We start from the raw sequence: 25970 nt of genomic DNA, 5'->3' as shown, positions 1-25970 counted from the left end.
CACGTGAAATTACAGTGAATGACCCCAAGTGTTCGACAGGTTGTGTCTTTACACAGCATTGCAAAGTCACTCCTAGGAGGAGGGTGTGGACATCACCCAGAACTTCCTCAAGGCCTGGGAAAGCCAGAGCAATGCCACCTGCACAATCCAGCTCCGAAGCAAAAAGAGTGGAGGAATGCACTGCGATAGCAGATGGAGATGCTGGTAGCTGCCTGTTCTTGGGTCCTGAGACACTCTTGGCTGACCAGGCTCTTCCTCAAGGCTGAGGACAGCCACAGTGAGCTCCTCAGGGCTGATCTCGCATCTGAACCCTCCTGCTCTGTTGCTTTTCTCCCCTGGGCTACTCACAGGGAGATCTATTCACAAATAAGCAGCAAAATCAAGTCTGGCACCAACTTCCTTTTCCTTTCCACATATCCCCTCTGACGGGCATGTGGCTTTGCCAGCTGTCACGCTCACAGAAGGGTCCTCGCCCTTTCTCTACAAAGGAACGTATCTCCTTATTCACATGAAGAGTGGCTTCTATCAAATGCCCTCCTGTCGTTTTTGCATTACTCGCTGCCCCGGACAGTAAGCCGTTCCGTGCAGGCACCCTGGGTACAGCCCTCCAAATGACGAGGCACAACTGTAGAGACAAGCAGGGGGAGCAACAAGTGCCCAAGTGAAGGAGCAAGTATTCATCTGAGAGTCATTAAGAGCTGTGCTTCTAAATGATTCAGATGCTTTTTAGATATTCCACTCCAGCTCAGCAACTCAGAGATAGCAGGCTGCACTTGACTTCATAAGCATGACTAAGTTTTGTGCAGCTGTTTCATGCACCTACCGTGATAAAAACCACACCCTCTTCATACGAACTGTTATCAGCTCGGACCATGTGGGAACCCACTGATACCATGCACAGACTGTTTCTATGAAAGTAACCTGCATTTCAAGCTCATGTCCTGCTTCCACTGGAGGTTTCAGCATGTAAGCTTTTTTGGCTCCGTTGCTGTTATGCCTCCTTCTTTCCCTCAGCCCTTCCAGGGCAGAAACCCTTGCATAGTAGTCTTCTAACTGCCTGTACAACTGCTATGTCCCCTGTCCTGCCTCACCTTCTATGAGCTGAAAACACTAATTTGCAAAATCTCCCCTTCACGGCAATGCCTTCTTCATTGGGGGCTGATCTTTATAGGTCCCTTCCAGCCCAACCCATTCTATAATCTTGAGTCTTAAATCCCTGGGCAAAAAAAATAAGAGCGAAAAAACCCATTCTATAATCTTGAGTCTTAAGGTACTCTACTTAAACCCCTGGGCAAAAAAAATAAGAGCAAAAACCATCCATCCTTTGCAGAAGCTTTTCATTTTTCCCTAAATAAGTCATGTTGCTTTAGGAATGCACTCTCAAAGGTAAATAATTAACAGGCAAGAGGGACAGAAAATCTTACTGCACAGCTGATGGGAAGCGATGCTCAGGCAGTAGTGTACACATCAAGGATACCTTCAAAAGACAGCCCTTAATTGTTTTTTAATGGAACATCGAGCAGAAACCTGACTCATCCCATTGCTCCAGGATCCAGGGATTCCTCCGCACTCCTCCAGACTTGGACAAATCCAAAACCTTTATATGAGGTTCAGCCTGCCTCTGACAGACCCTAGTGCCACCTCTGAACAAGGGGATACTCCAGTTCTGCAAAGGCACCCTAAGGATGTACCAAGAGCAAACACAAGGAGCACTAGGGATCTGGATTTCTATACAAATGTCAACCCCCAAGGCACACGGAGAGGCACCATGCACAGCTACGCTCTGCCACGGCCCACACTCAGCCCTGTCCACATTTCCCAGTGGTTTCACGGGAAGAGAATTCCTGACCCTTGGTTGTACTGCCCATTTAATTGCTTTATGGCTGTCACATGCACTGTTTGGGAGGGAACCTGCCTGGTCTGTTTGTCCACAGCTATGCACACTGTTCGGGGTGAGCAGCACCATTTGCAGCCAGGCAACAACCACAGCAACTGCGAGATGGAGCCCTCTGCTTTCGTTTCCCAGACCAGGCGATGAACGCCTGCAACACGCTTGCACCGCTCACGGCAGTAAAAGAAGGGGCTAGACCTACTGCACCAAGCCCCCCCAGCAGCAGAGACCTTCGCTTTGTGCCCCTCTTCTCCTCTCAGATGGGAGAAGGCGTGAGGGCAGCAAGACAGCGTCACGTAGCACAGGGAGGACACACGGAGGGAGGACGAAGTTTTGAAGGAAGCAGAGGTGGGAAAGGGGAAACGTGGAGAGAAAAAGCAAGCAACTGGCTGGAGATGTGGATCAATGAAGCAAAGGATGGGGTCGATGCAAACTTGTTCCCACACGCCCATTACTCCAGGCACTGGGATCCACGTGTGTCTCTCACCTATTAAATGGGGCTGGCTGACACATCCAACCCTTCCCTAGCATTTCATAAGCTCATGCATTCTCAGAGTTGTGACTTTGGTAAAAACGGGCCACATACAGACAGGAGAATGAGGAAGCTTATTGCCTGCATTTCCTATCCCACGCTGAAATTTCCTTTGCTTACCACAGCCTGCATGGGCTCTGTTGCTGTAACACCCTCAACACATGTACCAGATAGATACATAAATCAGCACACAGAACTCCAGCTTCTGCCCCAAGAGTACCAAGTCTTGAAACTTGTAGTTAACAGGTAATCTGTCTCAAAAATTATATTCCTATTACCTCATCTTCTCCAAGGCAGCAACTCCCCAGGTGGCTTTTAGCTAGTAATGCTTTCAGGCCCATGAGCCACGTTAGTCACTTCAACAAGAAAAGTTGTTGAATCAGAATTTCTGGCTCTCAGCACTTCAACAAACAGCACCCCAGGAAAAAAAAAAAAAAAAAAGAAAGCCTGCAAAGTCTCCAGAGATGCATTTGGGAGAGAGTCAGCAAGTACAGAGCCCCAACACAGCTGAAAACTGAGCAGGAAAGCTGAATGCTTGAGTCCCTACCTGGGGCCGGATTCTTCCCTGGTCCAAGCTCGCTGATTACAGAAGAGATTTACCCTGTCTTTAGTTTTTTCAGGACAGCCATAAACATACCCAACTGTAGAGGGATCAGCCTGAAAGAAAACTGTGGCAACACGCCCGAGCAGAAATTTGAGGATGCAAGTTTGGGAAGAGGTTCAACAACCAAAGCTGGCAATGAAGTACTCCAAATCAGACATTACCCAAGTACATAGGCTGCTTTCATTACACACCCACAGCAGCTCCCAGACCCCCTCCTGGCTCCCTGAAAGCAGTAAATAGCCAGTAATGCACCATTTGATACCCCTTCCATTCACTGCCCTGGAAATCTTAAGTATAGGACGCTGAATGCAAGAACTGAATGCAAGAACTCAAGACGGTTAAGTGGGGAGACCTGACTACACAGCATGTTTCTTTCTACGATGGGGGCCTCGTCTAACATCTCCCTCCCGGGAGGCAAGGCCACAAAAAGGATTCTTCGCATCAGGCCATTACGGCAAGGGCAAGCAGATTGAGCTGACATTTCCTTCTGCACTATGGGAGGAAAACACATCTTAGTTGAGAAGGGTTTTGTGATAAATATCTGTTTCTGAAAACTGGCTTATAACAGTGATTTTATTGTGCAACACTGTTGATATAAAAATATTTTGCTTTGGAACAGTTTATCCAAAATAGTAGTATTGTTCTTTTTCCTCTTCCTTCTCCAACTGCTTTTGGATTCACAGGGGAGGTGCAGAGATCTGGGAGCAGAAAGGCAGACAGGCATTCATTCCTCACTGCATCACTTTGAATAAAGTATTAAAAAAATAATATTAAAACTAGAAATTCCAATAGAAGAAGTACTGAAGTACTTCCAACAAAATAAGGATCGTTTTGTTTCCTTCAGATCTTGGCATGGAGACTAACTGTCCCTTTTCAGGAGCTTTACTCAGAGTTCAAAATGTTCTGCTGCCCAGCCAACGTGAAACAAAGCCTTTGCAGACTTTGAAGTGAATCGAAACGCTGCTTCTGCACACGGAGGCACTTTGCATGAACGTGGTGGTCAGCCAAAGAGACCAGATCACAGTTTTACAGCATCTGACAGGCGAGTTCCTGGAGCAATGCAGAGAAATGACCACAATATAGCAAAAGGCAGACTGACACTCAACGATGGCAACTGAACCTAAACATATCCAGAAAGAACACGTGTCCGATAGCCCTACTCCACAAACTACAGACTTCACTCTCTCCAGGCTAAGCAAAACCAGGCACAGCAGTGTAACAGTTCTCCAGATCTCCTGAAGGACAGGGACATGCTTCAGCTCTGCTGAAAGTTGTTAGTCCCAGCTGAAAACGGAGGCATCTGTCATCCAAGCAGCAGAGTCGAAGACAGCTAGCTACCTCCAGCTCTTGCTCCACACTGGCCATGGAGACAGGAGGGCTTAGCTACAGCTCCCACAAGGAACAAGTTGGATCAGTGCACACTCTGACCTTTGGATGTGTCAAAGGAAGATGCGTGCTCAGCTGTACTGGCCATGGTTTGACTGCTGCAGGGAACATCACAGGTTCCAAGTTTTATTAACGAGGAAAACAATATGTACTGTCAACGTTTGCTACGTGAAGTTAACATGAAAATAAAGCCCACTCCAGAGAACTAATTAAATTTACCGGATTAGTTTCTTGTTCCAGCTCTCCTGATAAATAGCACTGAACTCAACACCACATTGATTAGTTGGTTCAAGACAAACACTGATCAGATTGCCTTGGCAAGTATATATAGCACTACAAAAGTACAATCATCCATGTCTATTCAGAGTAACAAGGATTCACTATTCTTTCATTTCCCCTCCCTTTATCTTTCCCAGCCTAGACAGCATGTCTACACTGTTTAATACCAGCACTATTTAAATACCCTATCTTAAATGCTTTCCCTGCCTCCTTCTCCTGCATTCCACCAGTAGACACACTCAAGCCCCTGCTGTAGAGTAACAGAACCAAACTGCCAGTGCTGCAGAGCCTCAGAGGGCCCTGTGTTTCAGCACAAGCTGACCCAGGTCATGGTTTTCTCCTAAACGTGCAGAAGGGTTTTTCCTTTATCTCATCTGCTACCTCAAACCTAGCTCTGTGCAAGAAACCGCTTTGGAGAGACACGCTGAAGTAAGCGGCCTGTCACGTTACACAGAGAATGGGTGGCGAGTCACAGAAAATAGAAAGGGGACCCTGGTAAGAGTCAGAAAGGCTAAAAAACACAGTACTTTATCACTGCTACGTGTCTGTCTTCTTCACTTTGTTTCTGATCATCTCAAAAGACAGTAGAGAAAAAGGATCTTACACCACTTCACTCTGCTTTTTCACAAAGCACAACTCTTTAGCAACTTGCTTTAGAAGTAGTTTTATCTCCTTTATACTATGTCCTCTCATTTTAAACAAGGTATTTTTGCAGTCACAAATTCTGAGATATTCAGAAAATTCTGATTTCAGTGATTCTCCCAAGCTTTCTTTCCCTCCTTGGATCTATCTTTTGTTTCAGCTAAATTATTGCTAAGAGAAGAAAAATCTGCCCTAATAACTCATGCCTGACCCAATTACTCAGCTTTGTTTTCCTTCCTTCTGCTGTATTACAATGCAGTCAGCACCAAAACCAAATAGATCAAACTAGGATATACACAAAGACTCATCTTTTCCTTTTTAAATCTGATCCATGGCTTTACAAACAACTTTCTTGTTCTACCCGGGGACGTAACTGTTCTGACAGACACCAACACCATACTGGTCTACCAGAACCACCACTTCACAGAGCAGCGGGGAAGTCAGCTCCGTGCTGTGTACCTTCTCTTTATACCACACTGACCACATCCTTCCAGAACTGGTGTGTGCCTAAGATGTTCACAGACAACAGTTAATTCTGCTATCTGTATAACACACCATTTAACTTAAGCCTGAATTCTATTTATTACTCTTTTCTTAGAAAATATTACACTACCAAGGTTCACCTTTAAGTCACTTGCTTTATCATGTTCTCTTTTAGAAAATGATGGGGTGTTGCTTACTAATCTGTTGTTTTGGTAGGCGTGTTAGGGAGCTAAGAAGTATTGTTTTAGTTAGGCCTTGCAGCAGATGAGCAGCAGAATACGGGCTCCTTGCTTAAATGCAAGCTATGACTCATCCTGGGCAGAGAGAAACTGAAACACATACCCATTAAATAAAAAAACACAAACAATCTTCCAACATGAGGATTAATGACAGATAACAACTATAAATTAACTTTAATCTTATATAAATCAAACAAAGCCCCTTATATGAATGTCACTGCAATCTCTTCAGATAAAAAGACCAAATCAAAGCAGAAAGAGAAGTCACTTAAATATTATGGTTAATACTCGGTACCAAATCAAGCAGCTCCTTAGCAGAACCACTGGAGCGTTCATGAAATATTTCAAGACTTAAAGGAGTGGAGCCTAAAATACTGCTTTAATTTTTAATATATTTTTAGTTGCTTTTTGACAAAGGGATACACGGTTCTTAATCCTGATACACTGAAACATCATCAGCTCTGCAATACTGAGTCCAAGTTGAACTGTGTATTCAAAAAAGGAGGACGGCATTTTGTTTTTCTAGTATTCTCTTGCTACTGCTTGGAAAAAAAACTTTAATTGTTGAATGGGTTAAAATTTAACTGAACATAAGAAGGCTGCTGTTCACAAACAAGAGGGGAAAAACCAGAGTCAGAGACCTAATAGTGGACAATTTTGAAAATTATAGTGTGTGTCAATAATGGAGATAACAGTGAGATTCAAAAGGAATAATCTCAAATAATAGGGAAAATGAGCACCTGCCAGCCACAAAGCCATTAGTATGAGGGTTTTTATCTTTGCAACAGTTAAGTCTGGAGACACTGACAAACAACAACACAGCAAATAAAACATGGTGAAAATCTAACTGGGAAGCAATACACTTCATTCAGAAAACACTGCTGTGGAGGTTGAAACTAAATGCTTCCAGTATGAAATTCACCGTCCAAATTGCCAGTAACACACACTGCAAACCCAGCACAAGCCACTACATGGCCTGATCAGGCCACAGCACCTGCATTAAGGGACAGACTATCCCAAACCAGACGCAGCGAGATCCCAGATAGAGGCGTTTGCCTGTACAACCACCCAAAGTGAACAAATACGCGCCCTTCCCAGAAGGGTGAAAACAAAGGGCTTGTAAAACCATGTCTGAGGCACAGACCTGAAATACAGTGCCTCAGGAATGGGAAGCCCTGGAGAAAAACCCTTGCTGACAAGACAGGTGGCTAGGAGTCTTCAGCCTGGTGCAGGCGGGGACTAGGGAGCATAACTGAGACGGAAGGAGATGAAGAGAGAGAGGGATGATACTACACCTTCTGGGAATGGGAAGACAAATTCTGTAGCAAACAAACAGCTTGTCAACATTCAGAAAAAGGTGGCATAAGGAGAAGCACAGGTAACAATACTGCTCTCACTAGTATATATATACACCAAAGCACTGGACAGTGGTCAATCCTCAGATATCCCCACCCCAGGCAGTATTACTGTCCTCAGTGAAAGACTGGGAAGCAAGGCAGAATCTGCCTCAGCTCAAACAGAGAGCTGGTATCAGCATCACTATTCACCAGCTCTTGGCTGGACAATAAGCACGTAACACTAGCTGCTGAGCTCTTACCAACAGAGACTTTGAAGCTTCACTGCCTGACCCACAAGCCTGAGGGTAGAGAAAGATGGTCACGTATCCATGCAAACTTGGCCTAAGTGACAGCACCAGGTTGGTCCAGGGAAAGATGGAGAGAGCTCTGCCCTAAAGCTGTACTGATGGCAAGCAGCATTTGCAGTAACAATTAGATATGCAAATAAGCACACTGAAAATTAGTGACGGTTTACTGTTGTCATGGAGAAAAAAAGCACCTTCCATTCTGGGTCAGACCCAAGCGCTGCATTTTCTTTCCCTCACTGGTAAATAAAACTGTAGAGGGAACTGGAAAACCCAGAAGCCAACACTTCTCAACAAGGCTCTACCTGGGACTAGAAAGGTTGAGACTTGGGGCAGGGAATGGAGACAGGACAGCAGCATAGCCCAAATAAAAAAGCCTCCTTGCATCACCCCGGAAAGGCAGGAGCAGGACAATTCTGTAGACCCTCAAAGCTACCAGGAAGTAGAAGCACAGCCTGGAAGAAAAACATCCACACCATGCACAGGCCAAGCTGCTTTCCAGCACTGCTGCTGCTGAAGGTGGGGGACATGGAGGGAAACATAATGCATGAGGTACCCAGCTTCCACTCCCCTGAAGCTACATGGTAAGATCTCCTCTGGATGGGAATTGGCTCAAAGCCTGTGTCTTCGGCCATTCTTACAGTGCTCCAATCCCTTGTTAAATGATGGCTGCTAAGAGGGAAGAGGAGGCAATCAACCTATTTAGACTCAGCTTTCCCACCCTGGGGGTTTCTTCATAGGAGCAGTTGGCCAGCACACTGCCTTTGTTCCAGCAGCCACAAAAAACACAGGCAGCCCCCCCTCAGCCCTCCTAAAAATCCCACAGAAAAGCCAAGATAAGTTTATAATGGAAACCTGGACACAACCTTAGCTATAGCATCCTGAATGGAACACGATAATCTGATCTGTGTGTGAACTAGCTCCCCTTGTCTCAACAGTATTTATCTTACTTTAACTCCTGTTACAAAAGGATTGAGTCATGTAGCAGAGCTAGCCAAGAAACAAAACTGCAAGGCTTGCTAAAACTTCAGATTCAAGGATAAACAGGCACAGTCCTGAAGCAGGTTAGAAGAGGCTCTACAGGAGCGCTGGTAGCCAGTCCTCCGAGGCTCCAGACAATGGCATCTCCTTCTGCGCCGCAGAGATTGTCCCAGCCCAGCGGCAGTGGGATGGAGAGGGTGCAGAGCACAGGGCTCTGCCCTTCTGATCGTGGTGACACGTTTTACCCAGGGCCCAAGAAACCTGATCCCGTAGCAACCTCGGGTATGGAAAGTGCCCCAATCAGATTTCACTGTGTCAGGAGAAGAACGGTATTTACTCTGCATACAGATTAGTCACAAAACTGGGTCACTTCTTGCCTTTTCAGAGAGAAAAAAAAAAACCCCAACCAAAACCAGCTTCTTTTTCAGATCTTTGTGTGCCTTCCCCCCTGACCTTTAAAACTACGTGCTGCACGGTCATTCACAGCTGTCTAAGCTGATCAAACGGCACCTGCATATGTAAGGTTAAAGCACATTACACTCACCAGGCTTGCGTTTCTTAGAATTCAGCTCATTAGCTACTTACCGGTTCTTTTCTAGTTCGTTGTGCGTAGACCTGGAAGATAAACAAAAACTTGGATTAGCCACCTTCGACCTCTCAGCACCAAAGTTCAGTCGCTGCAAGACATACACATCCCCACGGCGTATCGCACATGCAAGGCTGGTACTCTCACTGGTGCTACAGAAATCGTTCCCTAGAGAATTAAACGCACACAACATCCTAAAGAGGGGCAATGACTGGAACAGGGGACCAGCATCAGCCATTTCCAGACTACTCCTGGTCTGCCACCAACTCAGCACAGGGCTGAAATTACATTTCTTTGTGTGTTTCTCCACCCACCCTGTAACAGCATTGGTACCATCTGCTAGCACTGGAACTCATGGAGTATTAATTTATGCACATCAAATAAATGGGAACCTGCCAGCAGAACTGGCTCCATGAGGACAACCCCTGGAGCCCTTCAGCCACCTCATGCTAGACTTGGCAAACTTAGTAGAACTCCAGCTATGGCCAGCATTTGGGCAGGAAACGGGATGGCCAGTGCTGCCATGTTTGCAAACATCAGCGGTGCTGAGCAGCAATTTCAGGATGCCTGGAAACCCCTCAGGGGCCTGAAACAGCACTGCCACAGCACTAGCTTGCAGCAAAGCAAGTGACCCATGAAGTGGCACACTGACCACTTGACAAAGGAGGGAGCTTTGTCTTTATACCTGCCTGCCACGCCAAGCACGCTGCCAGCGCTCCCTAATTTAGAGCTCGCAGCTTGAAAGTGAGACCGGCCAGAAACAAAAGGGAACAGGCAAGTTCATTCTCCTTGTCGCTGTGATGACAGCATGAATGGCAAAAAAAGCTTAAATCCTTTCTGGATTTCTAATCTACCAATGTTATTAGTAACCCAGGTAAGGTTGTTAAGGATTATTTAAAAATGATAGCCATTTATCCAACATTTCTCTTTAGCAGAAGGTCACCTTAAAATAAGAGTAAAAGGAGCCCAAGAGCTTAATAAAAAGGATCTATTTTCTGTAATTTGGCATCACATTTCTTCCGGAGCTCTGAGAAGATTATCCTCTATCCCCCCATCTGGAGAATCCCACAGAGAATTCTACAATTAGGGAACTGAATGGAGGATGTGCTCCAAGGGAAACCCTGTCATAATTAAATGCTTTTCCAAAAGAAGGGAGGAGGAGCACTTCACAGGTGTTAGAACCTCACTGAGGATGACGAATAAACCACGGATGCCTGCAAAAAAACAAGGTAAATGTGTCACAGCTAGCCGTGACCAAGAGATGCGGATGGCCCGAGGAAAAACAAAACTTTACCCTCCGTCTCTGCAACGTACCCTGTGCAGTGGGAGATGGAGTACCCTAAAGGCAAGGCACCCTGTTGTCAAACTCCTGAAGTGGAGGAAACACGCAAAGCAAATCCTTCCCTCCCAAAAAGAGAGGATCTCCTAAGTCTGGCTCCCAGGAATCAAAGACATTAATATAATATTTAGTTCAGAAAATGTCCCAAATCAAACCCACATCCCCCACGGAGTGTAAACCAGCAAAATCCGTTTGTCCAGGCAACCTGGATGCAAATTAACCCTCCAGGGTTGAGCTGAGGCCCTTTAAAACCACTGCCCGCATGCTCTTTGGAACATGCTATTGTTCTTATTTACTGTATGTTCCTGCAGGAGACTTTGCACTCTTCCTGGCTACGACATCAGCAGTTATAAAGCTAGAGATACGCAATGCCTTGAATTCCTATATTATATTGAGCCAATTATCATGGCCAGCACTGAAAGAACAAAGTTTGGCCCACTGCTGTGAACAAAATTAAAACAGCAGGTTCTCCCTACTCCTCTCACACAGGAGACTCTTTATTACCTATCTGCCTTCTGATGAACAAGACAACTGAGAGGGGTCACAGGCTTTTCACCAAGTCAGGGAATTTATGCTGTGGCTTTTAACCGTATCGGTGGCAAGGAAAAAAACAAACCCCAACCCACTCCCCCAACACTTTCCCACTGAAGCTGAATACAACAGAAAGAATCTCAGCAATGTTGAGTGTATCCTATGGGGAGGTGACTTCTCTTACCTGCCTACACTTTGCTTAGTCTTACTGGGGACATTTACAAAAGTTTTAATGTTTCCTTTTACCCAAGTTCAGGGGGAAAAAAACCCTCAGCCTAGCACTGTTCCCCATTACCACCATTCGCTACCTCTTATTTTCTATGCCAGTTTCTTTTTGCTTGGACAACCGATACAGAAAAGAGCCCCTCTCTGTTCTGTTCATAATTCATTTCATTTTCTGTAGCTCCTGATGTAGAGATTAATTTCCTCCCCTCATCTTTGGGCTGCACATGTTGCTAAGATTTATCTGGAGTTAAACAAGGACAGTGCTGTCAGTGAAGTGGATAAAAAGTACAGGAAGCTCTATTGATAATACATTCAGAAAAAAAGGCCTTTTCAACAGGTACAGAAACAAATGTAACTGGACCTCTTTAACCGAGCTAGTCTTACCAACTGAGAACCTAGAGAGTATCACCAGCCTGAAATCAAAGCTCCTCCCTTGCACACCAACGCCAGCGTTTTGATGGGCACAGGCTGCCCACCACAGCTGTGGAGGACGGCAGCACTGGGGGATCGCTGCGGGGTTCCGTGGAACACGGCGCTTACGACAGCAAGGAACCGGTGCGTTCAGCGTGAGGTTGCCTTGCTGCTGCCGATAATCAGTCACAGCCTGTGTCACCCAGGGAAATAAGGACACTGTGTTGAGCATGGACCGCACACAAGAGGAGCTCACGTCCCCGCTGTCAGGCAGTCAGGGCAAGCAGGACCTCCTCCCACTCACAAAGCTGCAGCCACAGCCATGCGGGCACGGACACGTTTGGAGGAAAACAAAAGCCCAAGCACCCACACTAGCACTGCTCAAAACCTCAGCTGCAATGGAAAAGTGGCTTGAGCACAACCCGTCTGCAGGGTTCTCATCTAAAAGTCAGGTTTCTAGAGCAGTCTGCTCTTTAAGAATAAATTTAACACACCCAAACTGATAACCATCCCTAAAAACTGAAGGAATGTTATACAAAGAGGAGGATTCTGCCAACTGCGTTTTGCAAACAGCTTGGGAGAAGAGCAAGGAAGAGTACTAAAAGCTTAAGGTGAAGGAGCCAAGCAAACAACAACAAACCAGCACGGCACTCCCCATCAGGATTTTAAACAACAAGCTGAACGAGAAGAAACTGAAGTTTATCCCTCTTTACCCCAGACACCTGAAACCACGTACAAAGTGGGAAGAAACAGGGAAGCAGCAATTGTCAGCCACTCTAAGGTCAGATTCAACAACTTTTTTGCACCAGCTACTGTGATTCTGCCTGCAACCTTCCCATCCAACACTGTGAAACATTATGCTAGGCTGGATTCCCCCCGTGAATGAGACATTGTAAATAATACATCACTTTATCCCCTTTTCTTTATTTAAATAAAATCTCTCCTACCATGGTAGAAGCAGCCAAACTTTCCCTGAGCACAGGTAAGCCAACAAAACAAACTGCATCAGGGAGGAACAAGCTCTAAAGAGCACTGAATTCATTTGTCATTGGGTTTTTTACTGTAATCAAAATCACAAAGCTGCCACATGACATTAAACACAGCTGACCTTTCTGGTTTGCATATTTAATATTGATAAATAGCCCAACGAATGTATTTGCAGCATATCTGCATTTTGGTTTGACTCCTTACTGAGGTAACTTTTCTACTGGGAAAACACAGCAATTCAAAGTCCTTGTCTTGTGCAATACACAGATGGCATTTAGACCCAATGACCGTGCCATCTCTTGTACCCAGTCACCCTCCTGTCTGTAATCTGGCACCAGCTCCTGGCCACGGAGGAGCCCTGAACTCCAAGAGCTCCATCTCCATCACAACAGAGAGAGTGGTGGCTCAGGAGATGCTGCTGGATACAAGTACTTCCAGGTAAGGGGGGTTTGGGGAATAAAAACACGCCCTTAATGCCAACAAAGCCTTTATTTTTCCTCCATATTCACTCACCCCACTCTGCTTTAGCAAGTGATTAATCAGGAAATAATTATTCCATCGGCTTGTGCGAACTAAGGCACAGTTACCTGAATCACATTTACCAAAACAGCAACATCGATCCACAGACCAGGCCAAGCGCTTTCTCTTGCTTCACTCAGGTTCAGCTCTGCTGCTTATGCACCATAACACCCTACACCATCTCATTCTCCATTCTACAGACCTTCCCCACCTCCTGGCTCTGCTGACACACGCTCACTTGGCCACCAAGCTTCCTGCAGGAAATACTTTCTTCCACCCCCCAAGCCAAGACCACCCACCCGTGGTTCTGGAGACAGTGAGCTACACTGCTGCTCTCTTCCATGCACGTTATTCCTCAGACACAACTCCTGTTGCAAACAGCCAAATGACCAAACAAAACAAACAAAAAGGAAGGGCGATCAACAGCTTTTTTTTCCATTTTAGATCTACCTGCGTCCACAAAACCAAACCTAGTGGCTGAAGAACCCTGGTGTTTTGCCAGGGTTTCAAGCAGCAGTGGATCCACAACAAAAGCAATCTGTGAAGGCCACTGCACGAGCTGTAGGCTGGGAAGCCAACGGAGAAGCTCCACCAGCAGCGGCAGGTGAGGTGTTCAGCCAACATATGGCCAACGATAGCTGGCAAGAGTCAAATCTTCCTGCCCAAAGAGAGTTGCTCAAAGGTTGAGTTTAAGGAACCCACCTCACCTCTGGGATGCCCAGGAGCCTGGCTCTTGGAGGGTGCACAGGAGCCTTGGAATACAGCAGCTTATTGTACTCAACGCTGTCAGGAGCTCCTACAGTGAGGAGCAGGATGCTGCTCAGAGGAGACAGGATAGCTGGAACCAAAGTCCTTCAACTGCTGGCCTTATGCCCTTTGCAAGTACCAGACTCAAGTCCAATAAGAGCCTCCCCTCAGCCTTACATATCAGCAAATCCAGCTAAACGTTTCCTTCCAAGCAATACTAGAGACAAAAGTTACCATCTCAGTCATTACTACCTATGATCCCCCTACGCTGTCTGGCCCTGAGGTTCAGAGTAAATGCTTCTCCATGAGGAGACAGAACAAACTGTTTCACCTTTGCACTGACGTCAATGGAGATGCACCAGAATACCCTGGCCCCAAACTCTGGCTAGTTTTTCTGTCGCTCTTAGATGGACACGGTATCAGATTCCTCCCAAGGCTCTGATCAAAGCTGTTTTCCCAGGATCAAGCCAGACCCTTTCCAAAGTTCACATTCTCCGTCTCCAGCAGAGAAGGGGACACAGCCATATTGGCATCCGTTTGTGTTTATTCATCTTTGGAAATGGAGAAATGGCCCTACAGTCTGTTTTCAGCTCAAGGAGGGGAAAAGAGCTCCTTCGTGTGGTTTGGAGCTGCAGAAAGTCACACACCCCTGGGTTTCTACACAGTATCCTGAAAGCCTCCTGCAATACCCGGTCAAAAACACCTTTAAAAGGTGCACTGCACACATCCCTTGAAGAAGTGAATATCTTCAAAGGCACCTACAGCATCTACACAGCCCCTCTCAGTTTGGTACCTGCTAATCAAAATCATTATTTCTGCTTGCAACACTTTGGAATTACCCCTTCCCCAACCCTTTTTATACTGGGGGGAGACAACCCCAACACACAGAAATGATTTTCCCAACCTCACACAAGAGCCTGTAGCAGAGCAGGGTACTTAGCTTGGGCTCCCTGAACCCCAGATAAGGCTTGCACCGGTGGGTTGCTGCTCTCAGACATGCCAGAGAGATATATAACGAGGACGTTTGTGCCATCTGATTCTTGGGTCAAAGACAAAAAACAATGACATAATTATTGCAAGCTGCAACTGGAAAAGTAGGAAAAACAACCACCACCACCACCCCAAACCTAAACCAACCCTCATGTCTTGCCCACCAGCTGCCAAAGTGAGCTGGCCCTACTCTCAGGTGCCTCTGTACGAGGTGCCAGAGAAGAATCCAAAACAGCAGCCAAGAGCAAGGTAACATTAGTTTACCAATAAAACTCACCTGATGGACACATCAGGCACAACCCTCAGGTGGGGAAGGAGCTGCAGCCGCAGTCCCAAAGCAAGCACGCTGTTCTGTGGCACGTGCTCAGCTTTTTCAGTGCAAGGGAGGAAAGAGCAGGATGAGAGCTCCTCCTTGCTGAGCACCACAGGTCTCTCCCAGAGCCGAGCTACCCCAAGCCAGAGCAGCGCCCCAATGAGCAGCACAAGGTGGCACTCTGCAGGGGAAGGGTTTTCCAAGCCAGGCCACGGAACAACAAGAATGGCGGTTTGCATTCACTGCTGCAATCTGGGGCCAGCAAAGCAGCCCCCAGATGGCTTCCCTCCCTGCTGTACGAGCTGGGAGCCAGCGCTGGCGTGGGCCTGCTCCTGTACCACCTGAGACACCACATGCAGAGGCCAGGGGAAAACTGCCCCGTCTCAGACTCCCTCACGCAGGACCCTGCACGGCCAAGAGGAACTGGGTTTGCTGAACAAGCAGCTATTCAATATTTTGTTTTCTCCTCATTGTTGAACGCGTGGCCTCAAGCCAAGGCCTGCTCTGAATACAGAGCCGGTGGTTTCCTCACAGGCTTTTCCACAGGCTCACCGAGAGCAGTGGCTAGGCAGTTCCCAAGCACGTTTATTGTCAAGCATCCTCGCTTTCTGAACTGGATGCTAAGAAACAGGGAAATCAGAGTTGCAGCTTCTCGTCCCCCCGGGTGCCTCTGTGAAGACCCCCAAGGGCCTGGTTTTCTGGGCCACTCCACATGTTCAAAGCACAAGTCCCCTGGCAGCTGTGCATCATCAGCACTTCCTCAGCTCAGATCCCACCCGGGCTCACGCCTTGGAAAATCACAACATGAGGAACAGACTATTTGGGGGTGTCCTACGAAAAGCCAGGCAGAAAGGGACTTGCTGAATGTACACAGGGCTGCTGGCAGGGGCCAGGAGTGAAGTGAGTTTCCCAGTGTGCTATTCACTGCTCCCTCTGTTTGCGTTCTAACTGGTGTGACAAGCTAGCAAAGGTCCACCACCTCCTTCTCTACCCTGCCCACAGTTAACCGCATCAGAAGGGGCTGGTGCACGCAGATCAGACAGAAAGGCTGATGCATGTTCATTCTGAGGGGTGTCTTAGGCATTTCAGGAGAGAACCCATAGACCATCTCCCTTGGACATGCAGCAGTCAACATCTATAATGATTTAGAACTTGGCCAAGTTCAGATAGATTCTCACATGTTTGGAAAAAGCATATTCCTTGCCTTCATCAAGGCAAGATTCCTGCCTATTATCCATGACGCAAGGGAGTTTGAGCTAATGTCGTGCGGCTGCACCACAGCACCTCCAAGCTCCCCACGAAGAGAGATCATCATAGCACTTCCACAATCTTCTCTGCTGAATATTCCAGTGTGTTACAGTGCAGAGTAACAACACTGCAGAAAGCTCTATGCAGTCCCTGCCCCGTGGACTTCCAACAGCCCCTTGAGTCTCACTGCCTGGTCAGGGCCTCAGTCTCTTCCAAGACCACACCAGACCCAGTATCGTAGCTGCTGGTACTTGCACAGCAGAGAGATCACAGCAATTCACAGAAAGAGAAGACAGACATAGCAGGCAATTTTCAAATCCACCTAGAAAACCTGGGATCCTAAGTCACGTCTTTCAAACAGCCACAGGTTCCCAAACATGGATTCTGCTTCCTGAAAACAGGATTACAAAAGCGTGCGCACTACCCCAACATACAGATGGTGGGAACCCTGTAATGTACAGATGGTAGGACCCATGTAGGTCATCTGACGTGCCCAGATCTTGCAGCCCTTCGGCAGCAGACTCAGGAAACGATCCAAGGGCCCAGCATGCCAACCCTTTGCCCTATACCATGCTTCTTCCCACACATAACATTATCCTTTTGAGGAAGATGGTCATATCCAGAAATAGCCTTAGCAATGTCATCTGCAGAGCAACAGTCTGTTTGGGGAACGTGTACTTCTCTGCAACATGCATCTTCTGACATAAAGAAACTGCCTTCAGAGGCACTGGGGAAAACCAGGCTTTTTGAGTAAACACCACCTGACTGAAACACACTTTGTTTGAAAAGAAACTGATGGCATTTCTATGGCTGTGGGCCAGGCCAGACTTTCTTCACTTCTACTTAGACTTGGTAGTTATCTCTCATGTTACAACTATACTGCTGCAATACTGTGCCTGAAAACGAAGGGACAGGAAATCTACTTGAAAACAGGAAAAATACATTAACACTACTGTTAGCTACACATTGTTTTAGGGAAACTGAGGCACAAAAACTTACACATGCTGTAAGAAAATCAGGAAGAGAACCCAGGTGTCCTGGTGTCAGGGCTTGTATTCTGTCAACAGGGATATACTAATCTATCATCTGGGAGATCCATGAAAAAGGAAAGCTGGGAAAAACACAAGAGCTCCAATTTCTTGTTTTTACTGTTCTGGCTCACAAGCAGCAGCAACTAACATGAAGGCAGCAGCGAGGTGGCTACCTCCCACTGCTCCCAGATGGCCAAGCTACGTGTGAAGCAGTTCATGAACTGCTGCAGTTTGTAGCCTAACTGTTAAAGGCAAACCAGAACTGGTGCCATGTTACCTTACCATATCTACGTGCTGCTTTACAGCTGCCCAAGCACCTGGGCAGTGACGGCTGCAGCAACAGTCTCAACAGCAATCCCAATGTCATCTGTCCCTTCCCGTGACCTCTCCCTTCTTGACGGTGTAACAGATGGAAGGAGATAAATGAGAAGTGTTCAGACAATAATCAACTTATTTATGCAGAAGAACTTTAATCAGAACTGAAGGAAAAGAATTGCTCTCAGGCCACATGCCTGCTTGTCACAGAGCAAGCAGCAAAGCATAAACAAGCAATTAAGGTAATGTTGGAAATCATCTAGGCCACTTCAAACTGGATTCATAAAGCAACAGAAGTGAAGTGAAATCACTTTCATATCAGAGAATGGAAGTATGGTAGGCAGCACAGAAACGAGAGATGGGAATATATCCAGCAGGATGCAAAAAGCAGGCCTGTTCCCGCCGAGCTGATCAACAAGGCAGTGTCTCACAGAGAAGACGCCCAGGCAAAGGCCAGCCAAGTGCACAGCCCCAGAGACCCACAACTCTCATCAAGAGAGCCCAAAATAGTCAATAACAACAACAAAAAAAATGCTATCTTTGTTGGTTCAAAGGGAGTAGAAGCCAACACTCTCTAGAGGAGAACAAACAGAAGCCAGTCTTTGAATCAGGGCAGAAGTTTGTCAGGAAGGATTAGGAGATGATCAACAGCAGGAACTCCAACAAGCAAGACAATTAACTCAGCAGCATGACGTGGACTGGCCTGTTTGGGTCAGAAAGAGTTTGAAAGCTCAACCAGGAGCAAGAAAGGAAAAAGTCAGTCTTACCTACAAACAGGGGAGCAGATGGAAATAAGGCTATAGGTGACAACCAGTTCACTGTGAGGAAAAGGATCAGGTCAAGTTAAACAAAAGCGTGAAGGATAAATCCCTGCACATGTTGTGGATGAGGTATTACGCAGAGAAGATGCAAAAAGGGTACAAATGTGTCAAAAGGAAGGAAAAAAACCCCCAAAACAAAACACCTGACAAACAAGGAATACTATTTAAACCACGAAATTGACTGTACACCAAACATAACGGGAAAAGAAAAATGAGGGAATTCCACAACAAATGACCAGGTTTGGCTCAAATACCCTCCCTAGCATCCCAGGGCACCAAATCTCTCTAGGAGCTGGGACTAACAGCCTTCATGTTTCAAAAGACCCTAAGCACCAAAATGTGAAGTTTCCTGTCCCCCGACCGCTATCAGTGATGCCAATCAGCCGGCGGCAGCTGCAGCACCACTCTGCCTGGGCAAAGTGCTGCAGCGTGGACAGCACGAGCCCTGACTAACAGTCCCATCACTGCAGAACAGCACGACCTGTAGAATCTTCCCCAAATCTGGAAGGACAAAGGGATCGTGAGCCTTCAGCCACAGAGAGCGACAATTCTCAGCAGAATGATGCTGCAGCAGTGAATTATAGCTAAGCTGCAGATAACACCAACAACTGGGCCTGCTTCTAGTTTACACAAAGGCCTCCTCGCACAACTCTGACAGTCTGAAGAGACCACAAATTACATTTTACACCTACTGAAGGTATCAAAGGATATATCCAGCCCAGAATCATGGGTTTCTGCAGACTCCCTGCCACACAGATCTCCCTATGCATGGCTATATTACTAATACACAAAGAAAAGCAGGAACTGCAGCTCTGCAGGATCATCCCACTTGGAGGGCTGTAAAATAAACAGGGTGGCAAAGAGGAACACAGCAGGTTCTCCCATGGAAACTGCTATATCAGCCCTAGTGCTTTTGGAGGCCACATTCCTCGCTAAGGAGCAAGGTTTATGCTTCTCATGCCATTTGCTGGGTTCACCCTCACTTTCTGTATTTTGCCTGGTAACCTGCCAGTTGTAGTGCAAAGCCAAGCATTACTGAGCAGACACTGCACACAAAACCTCACCTGCATGGGGTATTTTTAATTTTTTTCCCAAATCGTTGGCAGAATCTCAGCTTCTGATGTAGATCAGCAGAGACAGAAAGGCACAACTTCAAGCCAGCGGGTGCAGAAACTCCATCATCACTACAACTTGCTTGTGTACACTTGCAGACTGCACTGGGGCAAATTACATCAAATGGGCAGATGGGATGTGCTGAGGTTGAACTGAGATGTCTGCGTGCAGCCTGACCTGCCAACCTGCTTTGCTCAACTGTGATCCAGTACAAACCTACAGAGGATGGTGGGGCTCTAATGAGGGGTGTTTCCATCTCTCGTGCATGGACCAGCAATCCATCTTCCTGGTTTAACACTCAAACTGATACTATGCTTTCCCAAAAAAGGAGTCATGCTTACAGCTAACTATAGTCAATACTGCTGGCCAGTCTCTCTCAACATCGCTAACGAAGAAGCAGTCCTTAACAGCTCAGCCCTGTCCAGTTTTCCTTTCTTGAAAAACTAACTAGCATATTCACGTATACTCTCCACTGGAAGGGAGGCTCCCATCTCCAACTATTTCTAGACAAAATTTCACAGCAGGATGAAGATTCCAGATAGTAATCACACTGTTTGTACATTATCAAAATGTGGCATAACATCAAAACATGGCACAGCAAATCCCATCCATTCTCCGTTTTACACATGTGGGTTTGTACTATACGAAGCAAAGCCAACTCCTCAGCCATGAATAGAGTTCCCTAGCACTACAAGGCTTGAGACAGAAAAAAGCACAGTCTCTATCCCCAGCATATTACACAAGGGCCAGATTCTAACCCACCTACACACAGCGAGTCAAAACTCAACTCCCACTAGCTGTGGAGTAAGGTGTGATCCAGTGAGAGGTCAAGCAGCTGGAAAAAAAAAAAAGGGGCGGGGGGGCCCAAACAAATAAACCAAACATCATCCAGAAACGAACAACTGATAGAGGCACGGAAGCTAAAGCTGTCAACATAGCCTCAGAGAGGGGTAGGGGCTTTGTGTGGACACACAGAACGACACGGCGATCTACTGATGCAGCAATCTACTCTTTCGGGAATTTCTTACACAAGACAGGCACACCACTCAGGCCCCTGCACCTCCCCTCCCCAAACAAAATCAGAATGTCAGCACCGTCCTAACTTCAGAGGCTGCAGGAAGGACTGAAAATTGCCAGGCACTCAGTCATCAGCACAATGGGGGCAGGGCAGCAAACCTCCTCTGCCAGGAGAGATAGAATATATTTAAAACTCTGCTTAAGCAAGTGTTCACCAACGCCTCTACTCCTCCCCTGCACAGCGAGGTACAGCTGCACAGCACTGCTGTTCTGGTAAATCAGGCTTTCTTGTGCACCAGACAGCCAAGGCTGACTTGCAGCTACACATGCCACATCCTTTTAGCTTCTACGCCCGTGTTTGTGAACCTGTGGCACACGAAGCCACCACCCGAGGCACCTCATGCACACCCACCTGCCCCCATCCTTGCTCAGGACACAGTCAGCAAATTTAGCTTAAAGCCAAGAGTATCTGAGGGTTTCAACAGCACGGCCCCATCCTTACCCTCAGAAACAGCTTTAAGGTTATGAGAGTGGAGGGCTACAGAGAATATTCACCACAAAACCAAGCGATGGCATTCAGAAGTGTGTGGGGAAAAAAAAGTTTCAAATGGGGCAGCGGAGAGCGCAACAACAGAGAAAATGAGAAGCTGCGTCGCTAGAAGAGCCAGAAGGGCAAAGAAACCCAGACACCCAGATTTTCAAGATACCGTGTCAGAAACGCCTTACCATACCCATTACAGCTGCTGATTTCAAGGTCTGCGGGCAACGTGCTACAGGACTGTAGATGTCTGAAAGGCCTTTGGGAAGCAGCCTCAGACACAAGGGAGGATAATGGGAAGAGAGGAAAATGAAAGAAAACTGGACAGAGATCAAACCCTCCCCCATGGAACTGAGCAATAGATTCTTTGAGCGCCCTTAACAACACAGGCCTCCCGGGAGAGCTGAGGGCTCCTAGCGCTGCTGGGAGGGTGCTTGGCATTTCCCCAAGATCAGACCAAAAAAATAACAGGCTCCTCTACATGCCTGAGAGTCTTTAAAAAAAAAAAACAAAAACCCAAAACACAAATGACAATATAGTATTGTAATGTAGTTTCAGATTCTGTTATAAATCTTAACTTCATTAAATTGATTGTGTTATAGGAGGGAGGGGGAAATCATTTAGCATCCCTGCCATTTATTTTATTTCCTGTTAACACAATGATTTAAATTGATTAAAAAGTCTTTTCAACTGTTTTCCAAAATGTATAAATATCAACCCAGTCTAATCCCAACTACCTACAGTGAACCTCTCCAGTAAGGGGATCTATTCAGAACGGCATGTGTAGGGTCCATAAGAACAGCTGTCAGTGACATCGACTGCACGTTAATGTACCCACAGAACTGTACTCCCAGCAGGGATGACTTCACTTCTCTAGCAAGTTTTTAGAACTCAGCTTCTGTCCCAGAAACATCTTCAGAAGGAGCAAACATTAAATAAGTGATATTGTATGTTACAATAAATCTCATCCCAGTCCAAAAACCAGAATATACTTCTGTCGACACCGAACTTAAAAAGAGGCAGAATTCAATTCTAATTTAATGTGGGTTGGCTAATTGATTTGCTTGGCTTTTTGCTTTTAGCTATGTGTTAAAATGGTGGGGTTTTTTTGAACAAAAAAGTTTCTCCTGTTCATTCTGAACTCCAGGTCACAATGACTGCAATCCTCCACTTATTTTTGCAGGCGGGTAATTTTCAGCACCTAAATATCCCTGACTAAAGCAAGACTGCACATTTTAAAATATATTCAGGTTTAAATTACAGCATGCAATACCAGGTCTTTAAAATACCTACACCCACATACCGATAATGTCTCACGGACTGCAGAGGGGAACCCCTCTGCAGCAATCTGCATGCTGTCGGTTGCACAACTGAGGCAAATGAAGGAAGGCAGAAGAGAAGCTGAACCAAAACATCCTTATTTAAAAATGCATCATGTAAATTAGAAATATTGAAGTGATGTTTGCCCTCCTAGCTGCACACCCCTGTTTGGGGTAGAAAATGAAATTATTTTGTGGGACTGGGAGACCACTGTAGTTCTTAGAAGGGTAAGATTTGTTCCACCATTGCCATCCAGAGCTGGGCTGCCCAGTTCTGTTCCTCAGAACTTTCTGGGTGTTTGTGCCATGACAGCACAGAGCCTTCTGGGAAGAAATAGCTGTCATACCTGGGCTGCACATGCTGTAGGGACAAACTTGGATCTAAGCTATGAACCGAAGAGCATCTAGGCTCTGTAAATACCCTGTGCCACATAATCATGGCTTATTTGGTTTAATAAAGGCCAATGACAGCACGTACATGTCAATTTCTGGAAGTGTAGAAATAAAAAACCCAAACACACACACCAACCATGCTTTGCAAGGTTGCTCAAGGGACATTTTTACAGAAGGCTTTTAAATTACAAAATCCGCACAAGATCTAAATGCATAATTTCCCTACGCTAACTAAACATTTTGAGACAAAAGTAACCTAAGAAAAATCTCTTGTCCACAAAATGTAAAATGTTAAAATGTAAGTTTTGTCCGTCATCAAGTGCTTGGTATTTAATTAAAGGTCCATTCAAACTCTACTAGACAGAACTTCCTGAATTGTGCCTTTAACAGGAAGGGATGATACAGAGCCTTCCTTAAACAAGGCTGATGCTATACTCAGCGTCACACAAAACACACTGCAGCGAATTTGGAGGCACCCTGAACTTCACAGTTGTCACTTCCCAGCACTGCAGCCATCTGGAAGGCCTGCCATCTCCTACAGCAAGTGCAAGCTGCTACGACTTGCGCTAGAAGAAACTTCCATTTCCAACTGTGCATGTACAGTCTGAGCTCCCCAGAGAACCACTCCGGTCTCCACCTAGAGCAGACCTGATACTGGTCACTCCCCGAGGCTGACACAAACATAGGAGGCAACACACTGGGTAACGCCTTCACTCTGAAGACTCAATTTGGCCTCAGTATTCCTTGCATAATAAAGGTTTTAAATAAGACAAGAAAGTACCTTTTCTTCCTCCTCTATTGCCTTTCCCCCCACAGCAACATATTCAGCCTGTCATGCTAATGGCCCAGCGGGCTGGTCTCAGCAGAAAGGTGCCCAGGAAAGCTGTGCCTGGGAGCTCCGTGTCAGCAGGGCATGCTGAGCCCCCAGGGACAGGGAGTGCTCCGTAACCCCCTCTAGCCTACAGGCTGCTGGATTCGGTGCTAAGGAGCTCCTAAGGGGGATGTGCTTCCAGCCCTCCTCTGGAGAAGGGCAGGTTGCCATGACAAAGGCCTTTGAGAGAAGGAGGTGTGGGATGGGAAAATAGTATGCGAGAACCCTGGAGGGGAAAAATACAGACCTTACTTCAGCATTTGCCATCATTTCCCAACACAAAGTCACAGGGATTTGGGATTTTGGCTCCTGGGAAACAGTAAAGAGCTACAACTGCCCTGAAATCAGGGGAAACTGGATGAAGGAGGGAAAAAAAAAATATCTAAGCATGCAGCATACAAATGGCTCAGGATATGCTGATCCTGATGAAGAAAACTTCCCCACAGCAAGGTGTCCTAACATCACTTCAAACAACCTTTATTACCAAATGCTGCCGAAGCAGAATCACTGCAAGCAAAGGCACCTTTCTCCTAGGCCTTCACAGGTCCTTCCCAATGGCCTTAAGGAAGCTTTAATCACCTGAGCCACCTGCCACCATTTTATGGATTGCACAGGCCTTGCTACGGTAAAAGCAAGCTCCCAACTGCCTTGTCAAAATTATACTCTGTTTCTAAAGTTTCACTATCTCAGAAGGTCTGGACAATTCTACAGAAGGGAGCAAAAGAAAATAAAAAGAACAGGAATGAGGGGGGAGAGACAGATCCTACCGCAGCACCAAGAGACAGGCTTAATCCTGTCATCTCTTCCAGATTTCAGAAACCAATAAATATGGCACTGTATAAGATAAGTGTCAAAACGTGGAGTTCTACAATTACCAAGCAATCAGAAACCTGGGAAATCCCACTGCCCTAAAAGGCAGAGTGAAAGACAGCTTCATTTTCCTGAACTGAATTTTTAACACGTCGTACACAGCAGCCAGTCATCTCCCTCTCTCCCATTTGTTGTAGGGGATCCATTTCAAAACATCATTTCCTTGCTTCAAATCATGCCTGTCATTACAATCCCAAAGCACTCAGGCTGCACGCACGCTATCCCTTAAAAGCGGCGACTTCTGGATTGGAAAGACATCAGCTGTATATAATGGGAATAGCTATCGCCTACCTCCTCTCTGAACCCTAGGAACAGATCTCCCTATTCCCCTTCCCTCTGCAGCATCTGAGCCTTGGCACAGAGTCAGCTGGCAGTGCCACTTCAGATACAGCTCCCCTGTGTTCCCTCTGCTCTCAGCACTACGGATCTGTACTTGTGTGTCCCAGCTCCAAATCCTCCTGTGCTCAGACTCTTCCCATTCTCCCCACAGGTTAAGTTTCTCTCCCCTTGCCTCCAGCTTTCTTCTCCGGCTCCATCCTCCCAGCCAGCCCCGCACCCCACACTTTCCTGCCCGCGTCGTACCTGTTGGCAATACTTGCATTGCTGCCACTGCCACTGTGTTTCCTTGCCCGGCTCAGCCTCCGCGTGGGTTTTGGGTCTTGGAGTCCAGGACTTGGAACTGAGGGGAAGGTCGAGGCATAGCCATGTTCGCACTCTGCATGAGAATCAACAGGCAGGGCATTAAAAAAAAGGGTCATTAAAAAAAAAAAAAGAAGAAAAAAAAAGCAGTCAGCAGGCAGGCCTCACCACTAACCCTCAGCCTAGCCGGGGAGGCCCTTAACCACAACAGCTCAGGGAAATGACTGAGGATGTATTTAGAGGGAAGTGGACTGGGAGGTGGAGAAAAGAGAGGAAGGGGAGTGTAAAGGCTCTGCCAACCTTGGAGGAAGGACAACACCGCTCAAAACACCTGAAAACATCGAAGAAGACATGACAGTCCAGAGAGCGCCTGGTCCCTTCTGCCGGAGCTACCTGAACCCGGCCACCCGGGCGTATGTCACCGTGCCATCCAGCTCTCTGCAAAGCCAGAGCCACCCACCTCCATCC

General features: G+C 46.6%; 1 protein-coding gene across 1 annotated transcript in view; it reads right to left on the bottom strand.

Moving 5' to 3' along the window:
- LOC104515178 (max-interacting protein 1-like) overlaps positions 1-25578 on the bottom strand; it is a gene marked incomplete at its 5' end in the record, with an annotated part of 43517 nt that extends 17939 nt beyond the window's left edge. The window contains 2 exon segments of the mRNA XM_010159060.1: positions 9265-9294; positions 25446-25578. Of these exon segments, the coding sequence (XP_010157362.1) occupies positions 9265-9294; positions 25446-25578 (163 nt within the window).
- Between the last annotated feature and the right edge of the window lie 392 nt (positions 25579-25970).

Source organism: Eurypyga helias, unplaced genomic scaffold (assembly GCF_000690775.1).
Source record: "Eurypyga helias isolate BGI_N326 unplaced genomic scaffold, ASM69077v1 scaffold29459, whole genome shotgun sequence".
Lineage (NCBI taxonomy): Eukaryota > Metazoa > Chordata > Aves > Eurypygiformes > Eurypygidae > Eurypyga > Eurypyga helias.
This window is presented reverse-complemented; position numbering and strand designations above follow the sequence as displayed.